Below are 25,725 nucleotides of genomic sequence, written 5' to 3'. Positions count from 1 at the left end.
CCTTTCGTGTCCATGGCACCATTTAAGTCATTTCTGAGTTGAAATAATTAACCGACGATATCACTGTTGCCCAGGGGACGCCCATGGAGGCTCCTTTCATGTCCCCATCAAGGAGCTGGAACGAATGATGGCAGCTCACCCCACTATGCAGCAGCACACAGGTCTCGAATGCTGGCTTGCTAATCTCTAATCCAACGTCCTAACCACGTGAGCCACCGTGATCCTACCGTTGGTGAAAATAACCTTTACTACCACCATAGGCCAATGTATTCACAGAATTACAGGATATCGATAATTGATTGTGTGGACTAGATTGTGTGCTCTATGGCTGGGTGTGCCACAGAAATTCACTGATATCTGCCCGATTGCCTTTGTTTTATTATTTTAGATTCTTTTAATTAAAAACAATGAACAGGATATTAGTGAAGCAAATCACCAACCGCATGTATAACTTGTATTTCAGTAATGCTGCTAGGTGCCACATAGATTCTAGAGTCCATCTAAAAAATAAAATATGTGATCACACCCAAAATTTTATTCATTTATCAATAAATTGCTATTTTGTTAATGGTCAAACTAACTCTTGCCACCATTCTGTAAAAGTACCAAGATTGGGAATTTCTGTTCCACAGCTGCTGGGTTGAAAAGAATTTTGAACAGAGGGGAAGGAAACATCCATGAATAGAATTACCTTTAGCTACAGAAATTAGCAACCTGTTCACACATTTTATTAAATAATTTTAGACCTTCAATCCTTTGATAAATATCAGCGTAGAGACCATTTTGCCAGTGGGTTCTACCACACATGAAGCCAAAATAGAACAATATATTTCGGAGTTTAATTTTTGCCAGATGCTCAGCAATTCATTTTTACTCATCAATAAAGCTAAAAAGTAGATTTACATAAATTCCAACATAAAATATATTACACATGACCAAAATTGTTCAGTGAAAATACTTCCCCAAATTTGATTTACAAACCAATCAGGGAAGAGGGAGACAGACATTTAAACTAAATGCCTTCTTCAACTAGTCTAATAAAGCCTTTTTTATGTCTTTGGGAGGGGTGCGATGACTCAGCGGTTAAAAACACTAAACTTGTCAGCTGGAAAGTCTAGCAGTTTGAAAGCATGCAAATGCAAGTAGATAAATAGGTATCACTTTGGATGGAAGGTAACAGCGTTCTGTGCCCTTGGCATATAGTCATGCTGGCTACATGACCACAAAAATATCTTCAGACATTGTCTTTCTCAGCTAAGAAACGGATATGAGCATCTAGAGTCAGACATGACTGGATTTTTACTTTATTTTTATTTTTACTTTTCTTTATTATTTGATTATGGAAATCAGCCCATGCCACAGAAAAATCAATCACTGGGAGTGAATGTATTATAATGCAGTTTGCTGTTTGCTGCACTTTCCTATTTTTAACACTATTGGGAAGATAGCATCTTGTATCTTACCAGTAAGGATCGGCAAAATGGTCATGCATGAATTGTTCTGGACCCAGAATAGCTATTTTGGGATGGTTTGTGCCCAAACTGAAGATGAACATTTAGATTGCGTACACAATGAAATAAATAATGCAGTTATTGCAGGCAGAAATGTTTGGGAGTCAACAACAGGAAAAATTGATTGTAGCAACAACCACCTAAGACCATGATGGCGAACCTATGGCACGTGTACCATAGGTGGCACGTGGAGCCATATCTGTGGGCACACAAGTGTTGCCCTAGCTCAGCTCCAGCATGCATGCGTGCACCAGCCAGCTGATTTTCGGGCCTTCCGGCCCACCAGAAGTTGGGAAATGGGCTGTTTCCGGCCTCCGGAGAGCCTCCGGGGGGTGGGTGGGGAAGGCCATTTTCACCCTCCCCAGGCTCAAAAAAAGCCTCTGGAGCCTGGGAAGGACAAAAAAGGGACCTAACGGGTCCACCAGTAAAGGTTTTGCCATTGCGTGCCAAAAGCGGGGGGAGTGAAGGGGGGACATTGAATTATGGGTGTGGGCACGCAGACACGCGACCCCCCCGTGACCCCGCTTTTGGCACGCGATGGCAAAAAGGTTAGCCATCACGGACCTAGCAGAAGCAGAGGAAAAAAGAAGGTGTCAAGAAGTTTGGGGCACAGAAAAGCACCATGTCTCCTTGCCTTTGAAGAAGAGTAGCAGATAATTTGCATTAGCCTACTCAATCCATAAAATTACTTTGAGTTCCTACAGGTTTCTTTATCTTATAAAAATCTGATAGAGTTTTTTAGTGACTCATGGCTGATTCAACAGAACTTCCAGCATGTAACGTTTGTTTCAGAATCAAAACAAGTCTTTATTTTCCATTTCAAGCACCTAATATATGACATATTTTTTCTGATTCTCCACTCTCAAAAATCAAAATATTAGTTGGCTGAAAATGTACCCACCGTCCATTCTAACACTTCAGGATTCTCTGTAATCCATGCAAAGTACTGACAACAGCCACTTATTTTATTTTCTAAGGAAACTTATACACTCTACAGAAGCTATAGAATTATTGTTCGAAATAGTAAAGGCAAAGGTTCCCCTAGCACATATGTGTTAGTCATTCCCGACTCTAGGGGGCAGTGCTCATCTCCGTTTCTAAGCTGAAGAGCCAGTACTGTCTGATGACAATTACAGAATTATTAAAGTATTATACAAATCATACTTTAAAATTGTGCTTTGCTGCATGCTAATTTCCAATTTTATTTAGTAAAAATACATATTGAATATTATATTCAATGCATCATAAACTATTACCCTACCTTTTGGGAGATGGTCATAACTTTAGTCTCTAAGTGACCAGTGGTAAATCAAGGTCTACTGTAACTCCCTGTAGCTTTCATATCCAGCCTTTTACCACCATAGAGCGGAAGAATAATTGCATTTTTCTAATTCCAGTTTCTCTAGTTGTACAATCTACACTTGCAGCCTTGTTGTTCAACATTCTACCAGACTTTATGAAACCCTTTAAATTATTCTTTGATTGCTAACACAAATAGTCCTTGACTTAGTACCTATTGCTTAATGATCATTTGAAATTACAACAGATCGTCCCAGAGTTTTTGAAGTTAAGATGGCTGCACATATCCTCATGGTCATGTGATCACATTTTAGCAACCAGCTCACTTTTGCAGCATCTCACAGTCACATGACTGTGTTACATTTTTTACTGGTTTCCAAGCACTTACTCCCAGTTTCGGGCAAAAAAATTCCATTGGGGAAAATAGAATCACACGTAATGACCATCATAAAAAATACTAGTAATTTTGAATCTAGTTACAATGCCTCAACTTACAGCCACAATGACTTACAATCATAATTACAGGCTTACTTTTAATCATAGAGAATTACCTGAATTCCATTTTTTTATATATCACTATCAAACTCATGCAACTCATCAAATTACTTCTTTTAGCATTCCTCAATTTGGTTTAATCCCAAAGAATTTCATCTGTATAATTTAATTCCATTAATTCTTCTAAACTCCTTTAATGTATTATAAAGCAATCAAGTTTTAAACTCACGGTCACTTAATTTTCAATACAGGTAAAATCACAATAACAAATTATATAGAGAAAAAGATCTTACTTATTTTGTTGTTACGTAATTTTACAGCGTGCCTAAAGAAAAATGCTTTGCTACAATCATCATATATCCTAGCAAATTTCTCTACTGAATGAAGTTTCATTTACAGAAGGAAAGCTGTCTATACAAAAATAATCTTCCTGTAGTGAAAGGAAAATTACAATAATGATATTGATGAAATGATTGCAATGTTCTAATTTACTTTTGAAAAGAATTGAAAAATAGTATTTCCTTTTTAATTTGTTTTTAAATATTCATTCAAAACTTAGTGGCCATCTGCAATGCCTCTTCAAAACTTAAGCGTTCATGTGCAATATAATATATATATATATTTTAAAAAAGACACAGTGCTAGTCTCTCATCTCTATCATAAACACCTTTGCCACTCATTTCTTGAAACTGTTTAGCAGAGTTTAAAACTTTTTAGAGGTTTTAAAATGGACAGTCTAGCAAAAAGAATAACTAAGCAGAAATATACAGGCATCATTCATCCCAATGAGGCAAAGAAATCCTGGCAAGATGTTTATATATCCTGCCAAGCAGCATTTTTAATTAGCTCTGCAGCAAGTGAAGTTAGGATGACTCAACTTTGCACTGCAGTGTTGCTAGAGTGCATCAAACAGGACGATCAAACAAAGAAAATAAGAAATGCACAGATATGAACAGTTTATCCTGAAAAAATATTTTTAAAGTCATTCCTGAAAACCATTGATTAAATCTTTGTTTTCTAAAAATGATAAAAACAAATATAGCTAAGACTCCTAAGCAGAATGGCCAGTATTTTCATGGACTGAATACTACTGAAAGCGGAAAATAAAGGAGAGGTCAGACAATGGACAGATTTCTACTGTAAATCTCTATGGAGGCTGACAGTTTGCAGTTTGCTGATAAAATTTTTGAGAACAGAAAGAAAAGAATGAAGCCACCAAGTTTCTCTGCAATACTGAATTATAACTAAGTTGCTGATTTGTATTGTTTCACAAGGTTTTACCATTTCTCTTATGCAGTATGTCTGAATTTCACCTAATCACAATAACATGCTAGTTAAGCTGAAATCAAATCTAGAGAAAATAAATGTTGTGGTTAAATAGAAAATTGAATTTGGAACTTGAAGCAAAACCTACTTTGGATGGTACTTCATTCTTTCACAAAGAGCTTGGTTTTTTTTTTTTTTTTGGTTTTTTTTTTTGTTTCACAGTGCTATCATTACATTTGCACTGGAGTCTGAGTTACGTAGTGTTATATATAACTTCTGGCTAATACAACTTCTGTTACAATACCCTAACTGCATTAAAATACTTTCCACAATACTAGAACCTTCTCTTTCCAAACCTTGCCTACCTCTTGTAGAAAGTTAGTACCCACACCTCTCCTAGAAAAATGAAATACTTTGAGAAATATTAAAAAGGCAGGATAAAATATTTCCCCTACAAGAGAAATAAAAATCCTAAGGGAGACAAAAACTCAGAGGCCAGCTCCCTGCCCCCAGCATATATTTGGTGCCTATTAAGAAAGACTGGGTCAGCCTATATACAAGACAAAAGACCTCCAGCTCCAGAGTGATGGGATTAAGACATGACCCTCCAGGACATAATAAGATTAACTCATCTAGCAGCAAAACTCACCACATAGCACAATCACCTGGGGTCATTGCATCACCCAGCAAACTTCAACCAAACCTCGTGGTCAGACAACCTACAAAGTTAGCTATGACCCCTACAACAGCCAATAGAATACATGTTCTTGAACAGGAACAGGAAGCTCAAGTTCAAAGCCCAAGAGAAGGTATATATATCCCTCACTCACAACTCCATATGGTTCTGCTTCATCAATAAATGGGCCCTTTTCCCAATAAGCCTCCAGCTTCCATTTTGTCTCCAGTGCCTTTCTCCAGGCTTGGAACTGAACCAGATGGATATGTCTTCCAACACTCTGAAAACTGACAACTGTTTTGTTTTTCATTTAACAAGCTAATTTGAGTGATTAACTTAGCAAAAAAAGCTCTAATTTAATATTTTTAATTAAAATTTAATAATTAAAAATTTTAAAATATTAAATAATACATGAGGATAAAAATAAAATTTTATAATACAATCTAAATTAGAAAAAATGGCTATAAAATGGCAATTGTTATATATATATAACTAAAGATTCCACCACTGGAAGTGGATTTAAAAAAAAAAAAGGTAGAACTTTTTTGATTTAATTATCATGAAATAGATATGGTCTTAATCCATATGGTGTTCATTCTTAGTGCCTTTTTAATAAGTTTCAGTTTAGCACTAATGGATATTTTTTTATTGTTAATTACAATTTCTGTTATTAACTCCAATTTTTCAAAGTTAATGTCCTCAGTATATGTTGAAATCTAACTTTATTAATTCCAGCAAGGCCTATGCACTATGTGGGATGATTTATTTTTTAATCCTGCAATCCATTTTGTAACACCGATTTGGAGGAAGGAGACAAAACCCATCGGATTATTCAAGAAATAAAGAAACACTGATTATGAAATTATTATCCCCAAAGGTACTATCCTTTCACATGTGCATTAAAACAAATTAATTCCCTTGGATTCAAAGATAGCATAATTCCTTTCAACTAAATTTACTTGAAATAAGATTTAACATTCTTTAAGCCTTAAACATAACATTAAGAAAAAAATCTTTAAAACAGTTTTTTTATTTGTCTGTTTTGGTTATTGTAAGTATTTTCCAAAAGTAAGATTATTTCCTGCCTTTGGAATTCATGTTCTTTCCTATTCAAAACTGCAAATAACAATAAAACATACAAATGCAACTATAACACTGACATAGATGAGAAACATAGAGCATTTCTCTATATTCCTATGATCTCTTTGTAAGGGTATGAAAAAATCATGCATACCCTCCTTGATTAGCAACCAAGCTCCTTGATTAAGGCACCAGTCTATAGATTGTGAGACAATGAGTTCTAATCCTTTTAGTCCTTAAAGTCAGTTGGGTGACCATTCTGTCTCAGCCAATTCACCTCACAGGGTTGTTGTTGCTATGGGGAAAATAGGAGGATGAAGCAGTATTACATAAGTTTACCATCTTGAGCTATTTGTTAAAATAATAGAGGCAGGACATAAATAATAAAATAAACAAACGAATACCAGTTATTAAAACAGGGACAGCAAGAGGTAAAGGCACTGAAAAATCACTGGTTGCTGACCTTTTATTCAGATAAAGGTCTCTTGTCCTTGGCCTCATCTGTTTTTCCCCCTTCTCACAAAGCGGAAAGATTGCCTAAACAAGCTATCTTTTAGCTGCTTTTTTTCCCTGCGCAGCACTCTCCTAAAAACTACTAGCTGCAAGTTGACAAGCTCAACTCTGTGACCTTAATTAATTGTTTTGAGCGCCAACTGAATAGACCTTGATCAGTTTCACACTGAAGGGTTTTGTTGTCAGATGTAAATGTGAGTGTGAGTTGGAAAATGAATTTTAGCAGTTGTTACCACCACATTTCCAAATGGTTACTAACTGAGGTAGTTGTCAAACAAAGAATGGCTGTATCAAAACAAGAAGTGATTTTCAAGACAATCTGTTCATCAGCTTAAACTATTTTAAATTTGTTGGTTCTGGACTATTACCTTCCACTTTTCCAAAAGTTCCAAGTAGTGCATAATCCTCCAGAGCAGTCTGTTATAGAAAACAACAAAGCAACAACAACAACAAAACAAAGACTGTCTTTGCTCCTCAAACTGACTGAAAAATGGGAGACTCATCACTAAGGTAACATCGCCTCAAGGATGTCATGGGAAAAAATGGACAATCAAACTCTTTGCTATTTTTGGCTCAATTTTCTTTTGAAAATGAATCTTCAGATAACTGCTATTCATAAAATTGACAGGCAGTTTTACAGATTGTTTTGAAATCCTCCTCCCCCAGTGAATAAAGTGTAAAATGGTAATCTACATGAAAAGTGTGAAATTGTAATGTAACAATAAATTCTCTTCTGCCTTATAACCCACTTTCTTAGGTAATGGAAATAAACTTTACAGGTAGCCTTTGTTTAGCAATCAACTTGTAACTGGCATTTCTGTCATTAACTGAAGAGAGAAAGAAGTTATTTCTTTAGGCAATTTCTTCCTCCCCTCCTCACAGAGTAGAAAGTTTGGTGAGGAAAGGATTGGAAGAGAGTAAGCAGGCACACAATGTAAATACATTGGCTGTTTGCAAACGGCAACCAGATTTGCTGACGCCACTGCATTTCTTTGATGTTTATTCTCCACTGCTTACTCTCTTGTAATCCCTTCCTCTCCAATATCTCTGCTATGCAAGTGGGAGGAGGAGAGAGAACCAATAGGTCAAGGCACAGAACAACAGAATACATACTGAATGTAATGGTGATTATGTGATTGAAGGACGCTGCAAGGTCGTAAATGCAGGCACTGATCGTAACATTTTTTCAGCATGGTTGGAACTTTCAGCAATGATCGCTGAATGAGGCAGTTGGTAAGTGAGGACTGCCTACATACACAACCTTGATAGAGGTATAAGTGATTGTCTGAAATGATCATCAATTTTTTTCACTTTTTTCTTCTCCAAGATCCTTGGAATGTAACAATTGAAATTGTAGTCCTCTGAATAGAAAAACTCTCAACAAGAAATGTGCAGGAGGATCTGTAGTAAATATGTCTTTTCGGACTTGAAGTTGCTTTTGATACTATCTACCATGCTATTTTGACCATGGAAAACACAATGCAGCTCCTAGATGAAGAAACTAGATTATTATGGGAAAATAAAAATAATATTCCAGCCATCTCAGGTATCTTCTTAAATTTCAAACCAGAGAAGTTAGCTGGCTCACTGGACCCTAGGAGCACTCAGTTCTGGGTACATATTTATTAGAAAGGATGATACCATTCCAGTTCATTTTATTTATTATATTTGATCATAAGGCTGACAGTTATCATTGTATCTTTTTCCCCATATTCCAATCCAATAACAAACTATAATAGTGTCGGTGAATAATCTGAAGACCACTAAGTGCTCTGTATGACATTTATTTATTTATTTATTTATTGGTTTGATTTATATGCTGCCCTTTCTCCGGAGACTCAGGGCGGCTTACAATGCGTTAAGTAATAGCCATCAGACTTTTGTATATACCTGCTTAGTAGGACTTTCGGCCCACCCTAAGCGGTGTTCTTTTTTATACAAAGTCAGCTTATTGTCCCCACAATCCCCATTTTACCTACCTCGAAAGGATGGAAGGCTGAGTCAACCTTGAGCGTGGTGAGATTTGAACTTGCAGTAATTGCAGGCAGCTGGTGCTACTTAACAGGCAGCTGGTGCTACTTAACAGGCAGCTGGTGCTACTTAACAGCACTTTAGTCTGCTGCGCCACCAAGGCTCTGTTACTGTGACATTGCAAATCAACACTGCAAATGAATACAGATAGTCTTCATCTTATGTCCCAAATTGGGACTGGATTTTCTAAGCGAGGGAGAGGCCAGTGGTTATACATGGGTAATACCACTGCGATCCAATCAGATCGAGTCTGTCAGATGAAAACTCCTCCTCCTTCTGCTGTCTCACCGCTTTCAGACTCGATCTGAATCAGGTCTGACGCTCCACTGAGCCTCTCTCGAAGCTAATTATAGTTTTTTAGCTTTAATTCTATTCAGATACGTTTATTCTTCTTCTACGCCTCCATCTGCCTGAAAATAGTGAGCAGTTTGCTCGGTGCGAAGGGCTTCGTTCCCTGCACCTGGGAGGCTGATCGGTCTGTGGGGGATTGAGCCATCCTAACACGCTCTCCCCACCGCCAGCGCGAACGGCTCACGTCTAGTACCGCTGCGCCGCCTCCCAGCCTCGCTGTAGCAGGCTTTGCCGACCGGAGCTTGCCGCTCGTCTTCCCCGTCTTTCTGGCGCAATTCCAGCGCCTCTCAGCTGACGGCCCCGGCGACTCACACGTGGATCGGCCCGGCAGCAAGGGTCCGAGCCTCACGAATGGAGCGGCAGCGTTGCGCATTATCGCAACGCTATTCATGCGTCCCTGGGGCTTTCTTCCCCACACACCTCCACCTTCCGGCTCCCTGCTGCGGTGAGGTTCTCCGTGGGACACGATTCAGGCAGCAGCGTCTTAAAGGCAAGGCCAGGCGGTCGTGATCCCGTTGGGGGGGGGTGCATTGGAGGGAGCCCCCTTGTCCCAACAGGTGAAGGGCAAGAGCAGGGTTTTCCTCTTTCTCTAGAGTTTCCCTCTAGAGTTTCTCTCCCTGCGGCAGCCGCCATTTTGTACACAGCAAGGCCTCCATGAGGCAAGCAGCCGCCATTTTGTCTCCTTAGTTTTGGGCCCGGGCTCTCAATTAATTGGTACTACTACATTCCACAGATCCTGATGGCGTCTCGTTCCAAGGCCAACAAGAGAGGGGCGGAGGAGGAGGCTTTACCAGGGCCTTCCTCTGCAGTGCCTCCAAAGAAATCCAAGGAGTCTCACTCCTCTAAGGAGGCAAAACGCCAGGCAGCTAAGGCTAAGGAGGAGCTCCGGCTCCATGAAGCAATCGAGCGCTCCATTCAGAAGGCCCTCAAGGAGACCTCTATTAGAGAGGCCCCACCACAGCCCCAACAGGCTCCTTCAATAGCATCGCCCCCCCCTCTCTTCAACCCCCTCCAGGGATGGGCCTATTCCGGGTACCTCCAGTTCCCAACTGTCCCCAGATGCCACTGTGGCTGAACGTCCTGTTCAGTCCGAGGTCCACGAGGCCCTTTTCGGGCCTTCTGTTGACCAGGCTCCCAGGGGAACTTCACCTCCCCCTGCCACTGTCCCCCCCCCCCAACCCCCTGGGCCTACTACGGAGTCTCCTTCGGTTTCCACCCTAACCCCTGAATTGGCAGCATTCCTTCACCAGGCCATCCAAAAGGGGGTTCAACTGGAGCTCCAGCGTCGCACAGCCTCATGGGTGGCTGCCTCAGCCTCCTCTCTCATAGATGTTGAGGGGTCTCAATTTGGGGAGCCTGCCAATCCCATCGGAACTGTGGCCCCCTCGGCTACCTCGGATCATCATTCTCTGCCAGAGCTAGAGGCTAGGGAACAGGACCTTTCGGAGGATGAGGACCTGGCTCCAGACCAGGTCGTGGGCTTATTTAAGCCTCAACTATTCCGGTCCCTACTCCACAAAGCAAAGGTCACCACTGGACTGGGCATCTCACAGCCCACTCCCCCATCAGGAGTTCCTCTGGAGACATCGGTACCCCTCTTTGAGGAACCTATTTCGGAGGTAGAGGAAATTCCAGGGCCCAAACTCTTTAAGGACGTTCTGCAACGTCAGTGGACCAATCCGGTCTTGGGGCCTAACCCCAATTCTCTGGACAGGCGTCTGTACAACTTGGCACCTGATATTGCCTCTTTACTTCAGATTCCAACGGTAGACCCCCCGGTGGTGGCTCTCTCAAACCCCTCCAACGTAGCCGCTCCCCTTGAGGAAGCCCTTCGCCCCGAGGAAAAACGCCTCTTGTCAAGGCACACATGGCCTCAGCCTGGGCAGCCAGAGCTGCCATGGCTTCCTCTTTCTTCAACAGAGCTTCTATCCTGTGGCTCCGCCAGTTGAAGGACTGTCTTCCCTTGGCGGACGCCCAGTCCCATCAGGACCTAAATAAGATCCTGGCGGCCCTAGAATTCTCTGCGGACGCGACTCTGAATTCATCGCGTTTCGCGGCCAAGTCAATTGGGGCCACGGTGACTTCCTGGTGCCTGCTTTGGCTTTGCCAATGGCAGGCTGACGCCAAGTCAAAATGTCGCCTTGCTTCATCCCCCTTTGCTGGCCCGGCCCTTTTCGGGGCTCCCCTCAAGCCCCTCCTAATCGAAACCAGGGACAAAAGACGTATCTTGCCCAACGTCTCACATAGGTCGGAGCCTCGCCCAGCTCCTTCCTTTCGTCCCTTTCGTAACCCTGAAGCTGGTTTTTCGGGCTCGAGAAACCAAAGATTCTTCCCAACCCGCTCTCGTCCTCCAGACCGCCAGGGTCCCCAGAACCAGAGAAGCCAATTTAGATGCTCCTTCAGGGGGGGCCGTGGGCACCCCTCTCATAGATCCCACTGACTGCAGGTCCTCTTCTCCCATTGGGGGCCGCCTGGCTCTCTTTGCCAGCCAATGGGAGATCACTACATCGGACACTTGGGTCAGGGAGACGGTCAAGTGGGGCCTCTCCCTGGAATTCCTCTCCAACCCCCCGGACAGGTTTCTCCGATGCCCTCTCTCGAGGGATCGGTCGAGGTGGCTTCTGGTGGTAACGGCCATTCAGCATTTATTGGAAATTCGAGCCATCGAACCCGTACCCCAGGAGCAGCGCGGACAAGGCTACTATTCACGTCTGTTCGTCGTCCAGAAATCGTCGGGGGTTGGCAGGCAATTCTGGACCTCAAGGACTTGAATCGCCGGATCCTCTACCGGTGGTTCAAAATGCAGTCCTTACTTTCCATCCTGGATGGTATTCGGGTTGGGGACTTCCTCTCGTCCATAGATCTGACGGAGGCGTACTTACACGTTCCCATCCATCCGGCTTACTCCAAGTTCCTGAGGTTTTGTCATGCGGGCCATCATTACCAGTATCGCGCGCTCCCATTCGGCCTGTCCTCGGCTCCCCGAGTGTTCACGAAACTAATGGCCGCCGTTGCGGCGCACCTCCGGTCCCTTCCGGTCAGGATCCAATGTTACCTGGACGATCTCCTGATCCAGTCGGGCTCGGAGGCCTCAGCGCGACGGGATCTGAATTCCACCATTCAGGTCCTGACGGCTCACGGCTTCTCCATCAACTTCGCCAAGAGCCACCTGCTACCGTCGACCCACATACAACATCTGGGAGCTGTCATCGATACGGTCGAGAGCAGGGTCTTCCTTTCCCAGGAGCGCCTGACCAGTTTGCGGTCTCTGGTCAGGTCGGTGGCCAGGAGACGCTCCGTCTCTCTGGCGACCCTCTCTCAACTTCTGGGAAAGATGGTTTCCTGCATAGGAATCATTCCTTGGACCCGTCTCCACTGCAGGGACCTGCAGTGGTTTCTTCTCCCATACCAGAAGTGCCGCTTATCGGCCTCCAGCCGGATGGTCACCCTTCCCTCCGAGGTCCGAATAGCCCTAGGGTGGTGGCTGTCCCCTGCTCTTCTCAAGGGGAGGGAGTTCCGGGAATCCAACCCCCTTGTGATAACGACGGATGCCAGCCTCCACGGCTGGGGAGCTCATCTCCTCTCCTCCATGGCCCAGGGTCGATGGACTCAGGAGGACCTGAGTCACAACATCAATTGGCTAGAGCTCCGAGCCATCCACCTGGCTCTCCGCGTCTTTCGGGACCAAGTACAGGATCGCCATGTCATAATTCGGACGGACAACGTGGCCGCCAAGGCCCATGTAAACCGCCTAGGGGGGACCCGCTCTCGCGTCCTCATGGAGGAAGCCGAGAGATTGGGAGCCTGGGCGGAGACTCACCTGAGGTCTCTTCAGGCCTCTCACATATCGGGACAATCCAACACACAAGCCGACTGGCTCAGCCGGTCCACCGTTGATCAGGGCGAATGGCAGCTCGACCCTGCCCTGTTCTTCCGGATTGCGGATCTCTTCGGCCTTCCGACGGTGGACCTGTTTGCGACTCACGCCAATCAGCAAACTCTTCGCTTTGTTTCCAGGTTTTACGACCCGAGGGCGGAGGCAACGGACGCTCTGAACTGCAGGTGGCCCGCGGGCCTCCTCTACGCCTTTCCCCCCCTCCCTCTTCTTCCCAAGGTAATCTAGAAGATCCTGGAGGAGGAAGCCAAGCTGATTCTGATAGCGCCCCACTGGCTGCGCCGGCCGTGGTTCGCCGACCTCCAGATGCTGTTGACACGCCCGCCGTGGCGTCTCCCTCCGGCGGAGGTCATCCTTCGCCAGGGCCCTCTTCTACACCCAGACGCCCACTGGCTTCACTTAACCGCCTGGAGATTGAGCGGCGCCTCCTGAAGGCATCCCACCTGCCGGACCGACTCATCGACACCATCCTGGCAGCACGCCGGCCGGCGACGAGGCGCATCTACGGAGCCACTTGGCGGGCCTTCGCTCTCTGGTGCTCGAGGAGGAACCTGGATCCAGGTTTGGCATCTACAAAACAGGTACTGCTTTTTCTTCAGGAAGGGTTGGATGCTGGGTTGGCCCCCAATACTCTTCGGAGACAGGTGGCCGCCCTCTCGTCCATCTTATGTTTTGGCTCCCGGAGGTCTTTGGCGGATCGCCCGCTTATCCGTCTATTCCTCCGGGGCGCTTCCAACCTTCGCCCGCCTCCCATGCACCGATACCCGTCCTGGGATCTGCCCAAGGTCCTAGCGGCTCTCACACAAGGCCCCTTCGAGCCTCTGCGAACGGTGCCCTTACGCTTCCTCTTGTACAAGGTGTCCTTTTTAGTTGCCATCACCTCCGCCAGACGGATTTCGGAGTTGGCCGCCCTCTCGGCCCGAGCCGATCTCTGTATTTTCCACCCCGACAGGGTGGTTGTCCGCCTGGATCCCACCTTCCTCCCTAAAGTAAACAGCCTTTTCCATCGGACACAGGAACTAATCCTGCCCGATTTTTGCCCTAACCCCTCCCACCCTCGGGAACGCTCCTGGCATTCCCTGGATGTTCGTCGGGCCCTTCGTATTTACCTCCGACGAACTTCCTCTTTCCGTCGGTCGGGAGGCCTCTTTGTTTCCTTCCAACCGGCTACCCTGGGGCTTAAGGTTTCTTCCCAAATGGTGGGTCACTGGATAAGGGCCACAATTACTACAGCTTATGGGGCTCAAGCTTTGCCAGTTCCTCGCCACCTGACGGCCCACTCTACCAGAAGTGCGGCTACCTCGGCGGCCTGGGCCACTCAGGCCCCCCTCCTGGAGGTTTGTCGGGCCGCCACATGGACGTCTCCGACCCCCTTCATCCGCCATTATAAAATTGACAGCTTCGCATCGGCGGAGGTGGCATTCGGTCGCCGAGTTCTACAACAAGTATGTGCGGGGGGTGTCTCTACGTCCCAGGCGGGTCCCTCCCTATAGATGGGGGCCTTTGGCATGTCCCATGTATAACCACTGGCCTCTCCCTTGCTTAGAAGGGGCGTTGGCTTACCTGAACGCCTTTTCTGAGAGCGGAGAGGCCAGTGGTTATCCCCACCCTTCTCCGCCGGTACGTTTTGCCGGTGTTGTCGGTTTTTCCTTTCCTATCGGTTTTTCCTTTCCTTCCAGATCAGTGAGAGCGTCTTCCGTCTGTCCAAATCTCGTCCGAAAGCTGGGAGACAGCAGAAGGAGGAGGAGTTTTCATCTGACAGACTCGATCTGATTGGATCGCAGTGGTATTACCCATGTATAACCACTGGCCTCTCCGCTCTCAGAAAGGGCGTTCAGGTAAGCCAACGCCCCGTTCATCAAACGTTGGTGTGGTCATAAAGCAAGTCATCATGTGACTCAACACAATTTTATTACCATTTTTACCATGGTTAAATTAATCACTATGATAGTGAATCATGTGATTGTTAAGTGAATCTGGCTTCCAGAATTGACTCTCCCTGTTGGGAGCTATCCAGGAAGGCCATAAGTTGTGATCACATGACTGCAAGATGCTGCAAACATCACAAATGTGAGCCAGATTACCAAGCACCAAATTGTGAACTATGATTCCAAGGGTGTTTTGACCATCATAACTTCAAGGCAGATCATAAGGCACTTTTTCTGAGGCTGCTATAACTTCAAACTGTTGTTAAATGGTCACAAATCAAAAACTATCCATACAAGCCACTATACTATTTAAGCTACTATTAAAAACGACTGTGATGTTCTCTTCTCGCTTTTACATTAACAATATTGAAATGGATTTCATTTATATCTTGCCTTTAATTTTAAGGAACTTGAGGCACTTTTATTTACTAGTTTCCTTATTAGTTTCCATATTTGTGAAATTATTAGAAAATTATGGTTATATAACTTCCAAACACAAGGGAATGCCTTTCCATACCAGGTGTTGAGAAATAAAAACAGGAAGCTGTTATTCTGCTTTTATTCTACTTTTAGCTTCTTATACAGATGGTGACTATAAAGGAATGGGTACAAAAATATATCAGAATTTTTGCCTTGGCCAGAGCAATTCTAATTAGTCATACTCAAGTCATGAGTTTTTCCACTTCATGAAAGCTGCCCTAAATTTATCTTTATATCTCTATCATCAAAATTGGGATTCATGTATGGTTGTGATAACCAAACATTCAAGATAGTAGTTTATAGAGAAAGGCAAACGTGTTTTTTGTTCACATTGTTCACAAAGCATACAAAAATTTGCCTTAGGCAACATTTTTTTTTTTAATTTGATTTATATGCCGCCCTTCTCCGGAGACTCAGGGCGGCTTACAATGTGCTAAGCAATGTGCTAAGCAACATTGGGAACAAGCTACTTTTGCTTTTGAATCCAAGATTTCCTTTTTTGCCTGCTGAAAGGGGAAAAAATTTATTACAGGATTGTTACAAGAGTCAATTTAAGAGGGGAAGAAGCAGAAAGGCAAGGAAGATAAAGTACATGAAAAACTGCTTAAGCTATTTATAATGGATTACCATGAAGTATATAATACACTGCCCCATTGTGGGTAGCAGCGCCCTGGAGTTTGTTTTCAGCTTAAACTTTATTCCAAGCAACAGTGCATTGTTGTTGCCTCGCTGCTTAAAATGTAATAATACAGTCTTCTCCAGCTGCTTCTCTCTTCCTCCACCCAAAAGCAGATGATCCTGCATTAAGCAGGGAGGTGGAAATATATTTCTTTAAAACCAGGTACATTATTTGCAGTCCTAAGAATAAGTACATAAAGCAAACATAAACTGGACAAACTATTTAAGAGCTTATCTTCTGATAGAAGCCGGCCTTTTGCACCAGTTTTCTTGTCCTATAATTAAATTCTTAAAAGCAAACACAGAATATTTTTCTGCTGAGCTTACAACTATTAAATGTTATATTACCCTGATGACTTTGGAATAATAACTTTTAGGACTTTTTTTCTTGGAATATATGCTGAATTTAAGAAGTATATACATTCAAACTTATTTTTATCTTATTATTTTATAAAATGTATAATTCCACATCTTAATAATCCAAAGTTATATAACTAAAGATTTAAAAATATAAATTATTTAATTGTAAAGCAGTTACAATCAAACTCTAAAAATATTGTAAAACAGTTACAACCAAACTCTCAAAATATTGAAAAAACAAAGCTTAATTTATAGAGTCAGGTCAACAATATCAGCCGGACAGAACTATGCAGAACTAATGGGAAAATGGCTTCATTGAAGAGATGAACTAGTCCACACCCTTTTAAGGCAATATGTGACTAAAGAGGAAAGGAATTTTTATAATCAACATTAATATTTTAGGAGCTTTTCAAATGACAAGTCTATTTTTAAGTAAAAAAATATTATTTACAAATAATAATTCTTGTTTACTTCATTTGCTGACCTACAACACCATTTACTTTTGTATTAGAAAGGTTTACTGCAGAAATTTAAAAGTATGATGTTGGGTTTAAAACTGACCAGCCAATTGTTCTATAGTCAGGCTTCATATAAATTATTACCCTGAAAGCTTCCCTAATGACTTGTTTTCCTTTTTAAATTACATAGTGGATAATTTGGAAATGATCACTAACTGCAAACAGTTTGTATCAATCAATTTTTATTATGGTCATCAGCATTAACTGTAAACAATTTGAAGGAAAAAACACAATGAAAGTTATGAATATCTCGATATCAAAATATCAAACTCTATGGCCGTGATGGCAAACCTATGGTATGCGTGCCACAGGTGGCACGCAGCGCCCTCTCTGTGGGCACATGAGCCATCACCCCAGTTCAGCTCTGCTGTGCATGTGAGCATGCCTCCTGCCGGCCAGCTTGTCAGATCTCTACCGCACATGCTTGGGGGGGACTGCGCGCACACACACGGGGGTGGGGCACATGTGAGAGGCATGCACGCATGCACGGGGCACACATGTGGCAGCTGCGCATGAATTGCATTTGGGGATTCACGCGCACGCACGTGCATTTGCATGTGCGTACCCATGCAGGTACGCGCTCTTTGGGCACTCAGTCTGAAAAAGGTTAGCTATCACTGCTCTATGGAGTCAATGCTGCATGTGCTAGCACAAAAGTATTCAAAAGACAAATCACATCCCCATTCTCTTAAAATGCTACGGAGGGATAGCATTAGTGAGTTTCTTAGGTTAAGAAATAATATGAAAAATCTATGGAGTTTGTACTGTAATTACTGTTCTGTGCTCTGAAGGTAAAAATAATTGTTTTTTTACATTTTTATATAATTTCCTCCAAATTATTACTCCCCCAAATTATTACTCCATAATATCTATTAAATGTTTATTTTTTAACTTTTTAAAAATACTTTCCAATTAGTGTAAACTGAAAATATTTTAACATCTAAAAATACTTCATTTTTACTAAAGGCAAAATAAAACAGCTGCATTCAACTGCATTAATGCATTTTTCCCAAAAAGCAAACACAATTCTGGGTTAGGAAAATTTCCTGTTTTGAGTAGCTGATAGGGGAAAATTCCAAAATCCTGCAGAAGCTGCATTTTATTTATTCTTGCATTATGACTCCCAGTCATAAATTTCCAAATCATAGTCATGATTTCCAAACGTACCAACTTAAGGTTTATGGCTAGCCCTCATAACTAGTCCATATGAGGACCCAGTTGTGGGGGCAATAAGCTGACTTTGTATAAATATATACAAAAAAAGGATGAAGGCTATTGCTGAGCACATTGTAAGCCGCCCTGAGTCTTCGGAGAAGGGCGGCATATAAATCAAATTAAAAAAAAATAAATATTAATAAGTTACAATGTCATTCAACCATACTACCCTCAATTCCTGTCTACCACTTTTCAATACAAGTATTGAGTCTATAGCACAGTGATGGCTAACTTTTTTATCTTCATGTGCGAAAAGTGCTTGTGTGTGCCAGCACCCATAATGCAATGTGCATGCCCCCACGCATGTAAACAAGACCCCCCCACACACATATGCACGCGACTCCCCACGTGCGTGAGGGGTGGGATTGAAAAATTTTAGCAACCGGTTCTCTGCCCGGTTGCTGGGTGGGTGTGGCCATGGTGGGCGTGGCCTACTCAGCCTCCTGCACCATGGGGGGGGCATTTTTGCCCTCCCCAGGTTCCAAAGGCTTTCTTCGAGCCTCCAGGAGGGCAAAAATGCCTTCCCCGGGCTCCAGAGGCCCTCCCTGCAGCCTCCTGGGCCCAAAAACGGGAGGGGGGCGCTGTTCCCAATGTGCATGCTGTGTAACCCCTGCCCCCCGCACATGTGCGTGACCCCCATACATGCACGTGCATCTGCCGCATGCGCCCGCCTCCTGTGCATCCCCAAAAATAAGCTGGCTGGTGGAAGACGCACACGCACATGTGCAGTGGTGCTGAGTCGGGTTACGGCTTGTGTGCCCGCAGAGGGCTTTGCGTGCCAACTGTGGCATATGTGCCATAGGTTTGCCATCATGGCTATAGCAGTAATAGAAATCCTGAGCATATCGAAAAAGACAAGTCTGACACCAAAAAGGCCAACATCTAAAGCTCAATGAGACAATACTTTAGTTTTCTAAGACATTCTTTTAATGAAGTAGAGCAAAATAACTTCAACAAACAAAATATTAGAACAATAATAACACAATGAAATTATCAAGTCATTTGTGTTATCTATGTTAACACAATGCTACAGTTCTGTGTTAAATTCTGTGATTACTTCCTCTCAAACCTATCACTCACTATCCCATCTGAATCACATGTGCATGCACACACACTTAGAATAATACTTTAGGGACACTGAGAAGTTCATAAAAATATATGCCACATCAAAGTGATTCAGTCTTTACACTCCTGCAAACATTCATGCCATTTTGCAGCAACAGACTAAAATCTCAGCTCTGGAGAAGTACTTTTTAATCCACAAAATTCAGCAGGGACTTTCTTGAAATGCAATAGTACAAACATTTAATATAGGACTGCACAATATAACATTTCACTCTGCAGATTTTCCAAGATTTCCTTTGGCTTTACTCTTTTTTCTGGTCCCTCTGAAAATCTACAAGTGCAAATGTCATAGACAGCAGTTTGACCTAGCAAAGGTGCTTTTGCCTTCACGAGTACGATTTGATTCAGAGGCTACTTTGACCCAAAAGCTTAAAAGCTAATTTACAATTAATGGGGTTCACACAACACGGTTATTGAACTATGGCTACTGTGTAATACAAAATGCAAAATTGAAAGAGAAGTGGATTTTGCTGGGCAACGACTTCATGTTCCTAAGCCAAATATTTATTTGAGTATAAATGTGACCTTGTATGAACTGCTCACAATATGCTATTTAAACAAATATCGCAAACCACTGATTTATCTGGAGGCCAGGTCTGAAATCTGTTATAGTCCTATGAATTACAAAATCCTCAAGGAAAATGCGCAATTTCAATCCAAACGAGCCATCAATGTCTCTCAGTCATCTGGGACCAATTCCTCAAAATCTGTCCCTAACTTGGGCGGGGTGGAGAAGTAGCAACCCGATTTTTTTTAAAAAAAAAAAAGGGGGGGGGGCGAAAGCTACAGTTTTAATTTTAAAGCTTTTATAAATGGCCTTTCCCTTCCTTATGCTCCGCGGCATTGCAGCATAAAGCATCCGGCGGGGCTGCTGGAACCAAAGCGGCATCAATCGAGGGATCCAGAGAAGGGTGGACCCACCGGGCTGAAGAAAATAACCGAGCGACCGCACCCAGATCAGCGGGTGGGGACTAAAGGTGTAGGAGGGAAATCGGACCGAGCAACTTTTTTCAGATCGGCCTTACCTCTGCAAAGGGCCGCCAGCAGCAGGAGCGCTAAGGGGAGGCTAAGGGCGAGTCTCCCCATGGCGAGTCGAGGGCCTTTGAGCAGCTGCTTCTCTCCAAATCTTGAGCCAAACTTTTAGAGGCGCCCAGAGCGCCAAGAAAGTGCCTTCCTCTCTTTTCCTTCTCCCGCTGCCCTCGCAGAAGGAGCGTCGATTCTTACGTAAGAACTGCAACACAACAACCCCAAAGTTAGGGACTGGGCAAAAAACAAGAGTGAACTGCGCTACCCCTACACTGTGGAGGCTGCCCTCCGGGAACCGACCAACCAATCCCGGGAAGTTGCTAAATATCGGCCGCCAATCAAAAGGGCGAAGGGAATGTCTGTTAACCTCCCCCTCCCCGCGATGTCTAGCAGGGAAGACACAAGCGTTGAGTCATGTCCCCGTAATAGGAAACCCGCGGGCGAGAGCTCCACGGGGTGTGGCGCGTTTGGGATTTTTTTTCTAAACTGGAGGGAAAGAGTGTTCGTAGACTTAATTGCCGAGAGATGATTGTAAGTGGTTCTAAGGTAGTAGAGTTTGCTCCCGGGGCAAGAATTTAAAGATTTACTTTGATGGCAAGAAACGGGGAGGAAAAATCGATCTTCAAAAATATAAACTCTCTTCTGGTTCGTCTTTTGATAAACGTGCCTGGGTATTGGAAATGAAGCTCATGTTCTTCTGCATTGTACCCTCTATCGGGACTCGAGGATCCTCCTTATAATTCCTTGACGTGGTAAAACACCCGGGAAATACTTATTTATACTGTGTTTCTATTTTCAGTTGTGGTTAGCGTCCAAATAAATGACTGGCGACTTTTTGTCGGACACTGTCCAAATTTCAACTTTTGCCAGCTGCTTGTTCTCGATCCAAACTAATTTAAGAAGATTGTTGTGAGTTGATCTGGAAGAGACATAATATGCTTCAAAAATTCATACGCGGGTATAAAACATTCATCTATACATGTCTCTTCCAGATCAACTGAAAACACAGAGAGAGAGAGGGGGGGGGAGATGGGGGTGGGTAAGTTGATCTGGAAGAGACATAATATGCTTAATATGTATATATATATATATATATATATATATATATATATATATATATATATATATATATATATATATATATATATATATATATGACTTTCTGTCTATTGAATGGTCAAAACTTTTGAATTGTTTTGAATAGGTATGACTGCTTTCATACTTTTAACCGTTTCACCCAAGCAGTTCATCATTGGTTATTGCAGAATTGAATTAGGAATGTCTGCAAAGAACCAATTCTCTATTAAGTCTCATTCCTCTTCTGTAATATATTATTGTGTGTGTGATAGTTCTATAGAGTTGTGTAACAGGTTTTTCCAAAAAGATACTCAAAGTGAAAAAAGCTGTTCCATTAGCAATGGTGGGAACAAAATTCAGTATTCCTGCAATGCAGCTGTGAGAAATTTTGGGATTTGACAGGAGGTCAAGACTGAGGTTATACAACATGTTTATCCTCAATTAATTGAACGGGGATTATTATTCAGTCCCATTTTCTGTGTTCTAATACAGGTAATCCTCAATTTACAACCATTAGTTTAGTAACTAGTTGAAGTTAAGATAATGCTGAAAAAAGTTATGACCAGTTCTTGCACTTGCAACCATCACAATATCTCCATAATCACATGATCAAAATTCAAGTGCTTGTATTTCTGATGGTTGCAGCATCCCAGAGTGATGTAATCACCATTCCCAGTCAGCTTCCAACAAGCAAAGTCAATGGGGAAGGCTGGATTTCCTTAATGACCGCAGCAAAACTGGTTGTAAAATTGGGCTCAACTTACTTAACAACTGCATTGCTTAGCAATGTAAATTCCCATTCCAATTGTACTTGTAAATCGAGGACTACCCACAACACATTAAGCCATATATTAAGCTCATAGGCTGCATTCCTATAATGTGCCAAGCTTAAAAAAAAGTTTGCCTTTCAAACAGATGCAAAACAGATAAACATGCAAAACAGATAAACAATATCAATAAATATTGTTAGATTCCACATGAACTTTAGAACTTGATATTGTCTGTTTAATGTAGATGATCTGTAATGTATAAGATAAAATGCTTTTCTCCTTCAGGGCAATACCTGTTGCAGCCTTTTCCATCTTCTTCTCTACAGATACGTTAGACTTCAATTCCCAGCTACTTATCAATCAAGTAAATATGACTGCTGTATGCCTACATGAACACGTGCCTATGTGAACAAACAGTAAAACATCATAAGCAGAAGCAGGCTCATCACAAATGTAATAGCAAATTGTATTACCACCACCACCACCCTAAAATCACTAGCACAAGACTGGATTGGAAATGGAAAGGATGGATATGTAAACTTCCATATAGATATATTGGATCCTGCTAAGACTTTTTATGCTTGAAGCAAAGGACTTCCCTGCTTAGACTGCTATTTGAATGGCCTTCGTAAGGATAGCAGTCTTTATTATACTTGCAAACATTTACGATAGTAGCCCACTTAATAGATAAAAGTTGGGAAGCTCAGGAGGTGAAGCTAAGGGTTGCCATACAAATATGATACTTTAAACAAGAACCACATTTTCTCAAATGGTAAGTCAATCCTGCATATGCAAAGCATATATTATGATTAATTGCTGTGGTATTAAAATACTTTATAGTGTTAAAAGTCACAATCCCCACCATGTTTTGAATTTCAAAAACATTTACTTGTAAAGATTGTAAGAAATATTATAGTAATTGTAGATCTGACTAATCTCACTTAATAACTTTGCATTCTTCAGAGATTAGCAATCCTGCTATCTTCTTCTATCGGGAGAGTATTTTTTTCAGAATTTGTGCCTGATTTATGTGACTAGATATTGCATTAAGCAGGCTGAAAATAGTTTTGTTTCTCAGATCTGTATGCTTTCATATATCATGTACTTAGCCATCTACTTTTTTTTTTTTGTGCTAAATATTGCTGCCTGAAAAAGGAACTATTTGTATCAATATACATTGGTGAACTATACATCAGTCCTATGTAATTAGCTGGGAGAAGAAAAGATCTGCCAGAAAGTCCTTATGGCATCCAAAGTCCTGTATATTATCAGTGGCCACAGTGCTCTATCTCCATCCTGCTGAATGCAGAAGCAAGAAATTATGCTTTAAGTTGCCAAAGTGACGTTTCACTACAAAAACTGAATTAAAAAGGATTTGAATTAAAAAGAAGTTTGGACAATGGAATGCTGGTGCCCCAATTCCAACAAGCCTATCTGAGGCATCCAGGTTCAGCATGCCACCCTATCAGTAGTGCTCCATTGTGTTAGCAGAGGGGCACACCCAATAAGATTAGGACTGCTCTGCTCTAGTGGAAGAAATAAAAGGAAGTATTCATCAGAGATGACAAATGCTATATCCATCCAGTTACAAAACCTCAGAACAATAGAATTCAAAGCTAACTCAGCACTGTTCCTGAGCTACGATTAATCACTTAGTCTGTCTCAACTACATTGTTGTCATGTAATTTTTCATATCCGTCAACATTTTACTCATATATGAAAAAATGCCACATTGTTGGTAACTACTACATACACATTTATTAATCAAATTTATATAATCACCCATATCATCAAAAGTAACCCAAGGTGGTGCACAGCAAATGGATAAAACCACTTATAACAACTACAGATGTAAAAGAAATATTCAAAAATCGCATTAATTATAGGTAGTATAAAAACAGCTGCAAACCCTAGGCCAAGAGAGAATAAAAATAGCCAGCTTAGCAATGGAGCCATCTAATCATGCCTCCTGTTCCCTGGGAGTCCCAGACTTGATAACCAGATCTTGAGGATCTTTCATAATATCAGAATGGATGGAGCTAATTTAATTTCAGCAGAAAGAATGTTCCAAAAGGCAGGTGCCATGGCAGAGAAGGCACATTTCCTGAAATCCACCAAATGTAAATCCTAGCTAATGGTACCCAAATCATGCTTCCTCCGGAAGATCTCATGGAGGCTGATATAAATGGGGAGAGATGATGCCTCAGATAGAATGGTCAATACCAGCACTTTGAATTGATGTGGAGGCAAAGTGGCAACTCATGTAGCTTTTGTGTGTATGTGTTTCTGTATTTATATTTATTAAATTTCTATGTTGCCTACCTCCCTTATACAACGATACTGGGCAGATTACAATATAATAAAAAGTTAAAAAGAGCTAAAATGTTTAAATTCTTAAAAAAATGAATAGAAAAGTTAAAAACCAAGATGATAGATGAGGGGTAAGAATGTAGCAGGCCCTATTATAGCCCCAGGCTAAGTGGGTGAACCAAGTTTTTAGGCCGTTTTGGAAGGAAAAAAATTGAGAGGCAGGGGCCACAGCCAAAAAGTCTCCTCCTTAAGACCGCCAGCTGAAGTTCTTTGGCTGACAGGATCCGAAGTAGGCCATTTCTGTTGTGACTCGGACCCCTGAGCCCGTCTTATCAGAGGGAGAAGACTCCGAAAGTGAAGGAGAGGAGTTGGCAAGGCCTCCCTCTCCAGGACCCTCCTCTCTGGCAATGCCTCAGGTGTCCTCCGAAGGCCAAGAGATAGGCCAGGGGCCAGCCACTTCGGAGCAGCCACAGTTGGACAGCGATGGAGATGAGTCTTGGCTGGACCCCCGACAGTGTCGCAGAGATAAGCGTGCGCAACAGAGGAAGAGGCATGCCAGAGATTAAGCTGAGTCACTGAACCACACCCCACAGGGGATAAAAGGGGGTGTGGTGGCCAGTCAAGCCTTGTGACGAACAAAACTGAAAGCTTGCCAGTCATTCTGCATTTCTGGAACTTTGTTATATGCTCTGCTTGGATTGATTTTTGGACTGGACTTGACTATTCTTTGGCTTTTGTGGACTTACTTTGATGTTTCAGTCGGAGGAGATAAACCTGCCTTTGTAAGTAAAAACTTTTGGCAAGCAGCCAGTGGGTTGCTGCCAATTCTGTTATCAAAGGAAATTCTTGTCTGCTGGTTTATTTTAACTCTTGGTCGACTGCTGGTGTGCGTGTGTGAGACGGGGACAGAACAATTTCTGTTGAAATGCGTGGGGTAGGTGAGTCCCACCAGGATACAATGGTTTCTCATATACCCTGGACCCATGCCATAAATAATTTTAATAGTAACGACCAACACCTTGAATTGGATCCAGAAGCAAACTGGCAGCCAGCGCAGCTCACATAACAGCAATGCCATGCTATGTCTGAGGGGCCTCAAAAACTGTCTGCATCACTGTATT

The 25,725-nt window shown here is 42.6% G+C and overlaps 1 protein-coding gene across 1 annotated transcript in view; it reads right to left on the bottom strand.

The window, feature by feature from the left end:
• LOC139316606 (CD99 antigen-like) overlaps positions 1-20,723 on the bottom strand; it is a 41,184-nt gene extending 20,461 nt beyond the window's left edge. Inside the window, exon 1 of the mRNA XM_070943418.1 lies at positions 20,447-20,723. Within this exon, the coding sequence (XP_070799519.1) occupies positions 20,447-20,507 (61 nt within the window). The 5' untranslated portion in view covers positions 20,508-20,723. The remainder of the gene's footprint in view (positions 1-20,446) is intronic.
• Between the last annotated feature and the right edge of the window lie 5,002 nt (positions 20,724-25,725).

This window comes from Pituophis catenifer, unplaced genomic scaffold (genome assembly GCF_029215685.1).
Source record: "Pituophis catenifer annectens isolate HBS135680 unplaced genomic scaffold, rPitCat1.0.hap2 SCAF_4, whole genome shotgun sequence".
Taxonomy (NCBI): domain Eukaryota; kingdom Metazoa; phylum Chordata; class Lepidosauria; order Squamata; family Colubridae; genus Pituophis; species Pituophis catenifer.
The sequence above is the reverse complement of the archived record's forward strand: the minus strand, read 5'-3'. Positions and strand labels throughout refer to the sequence as shown.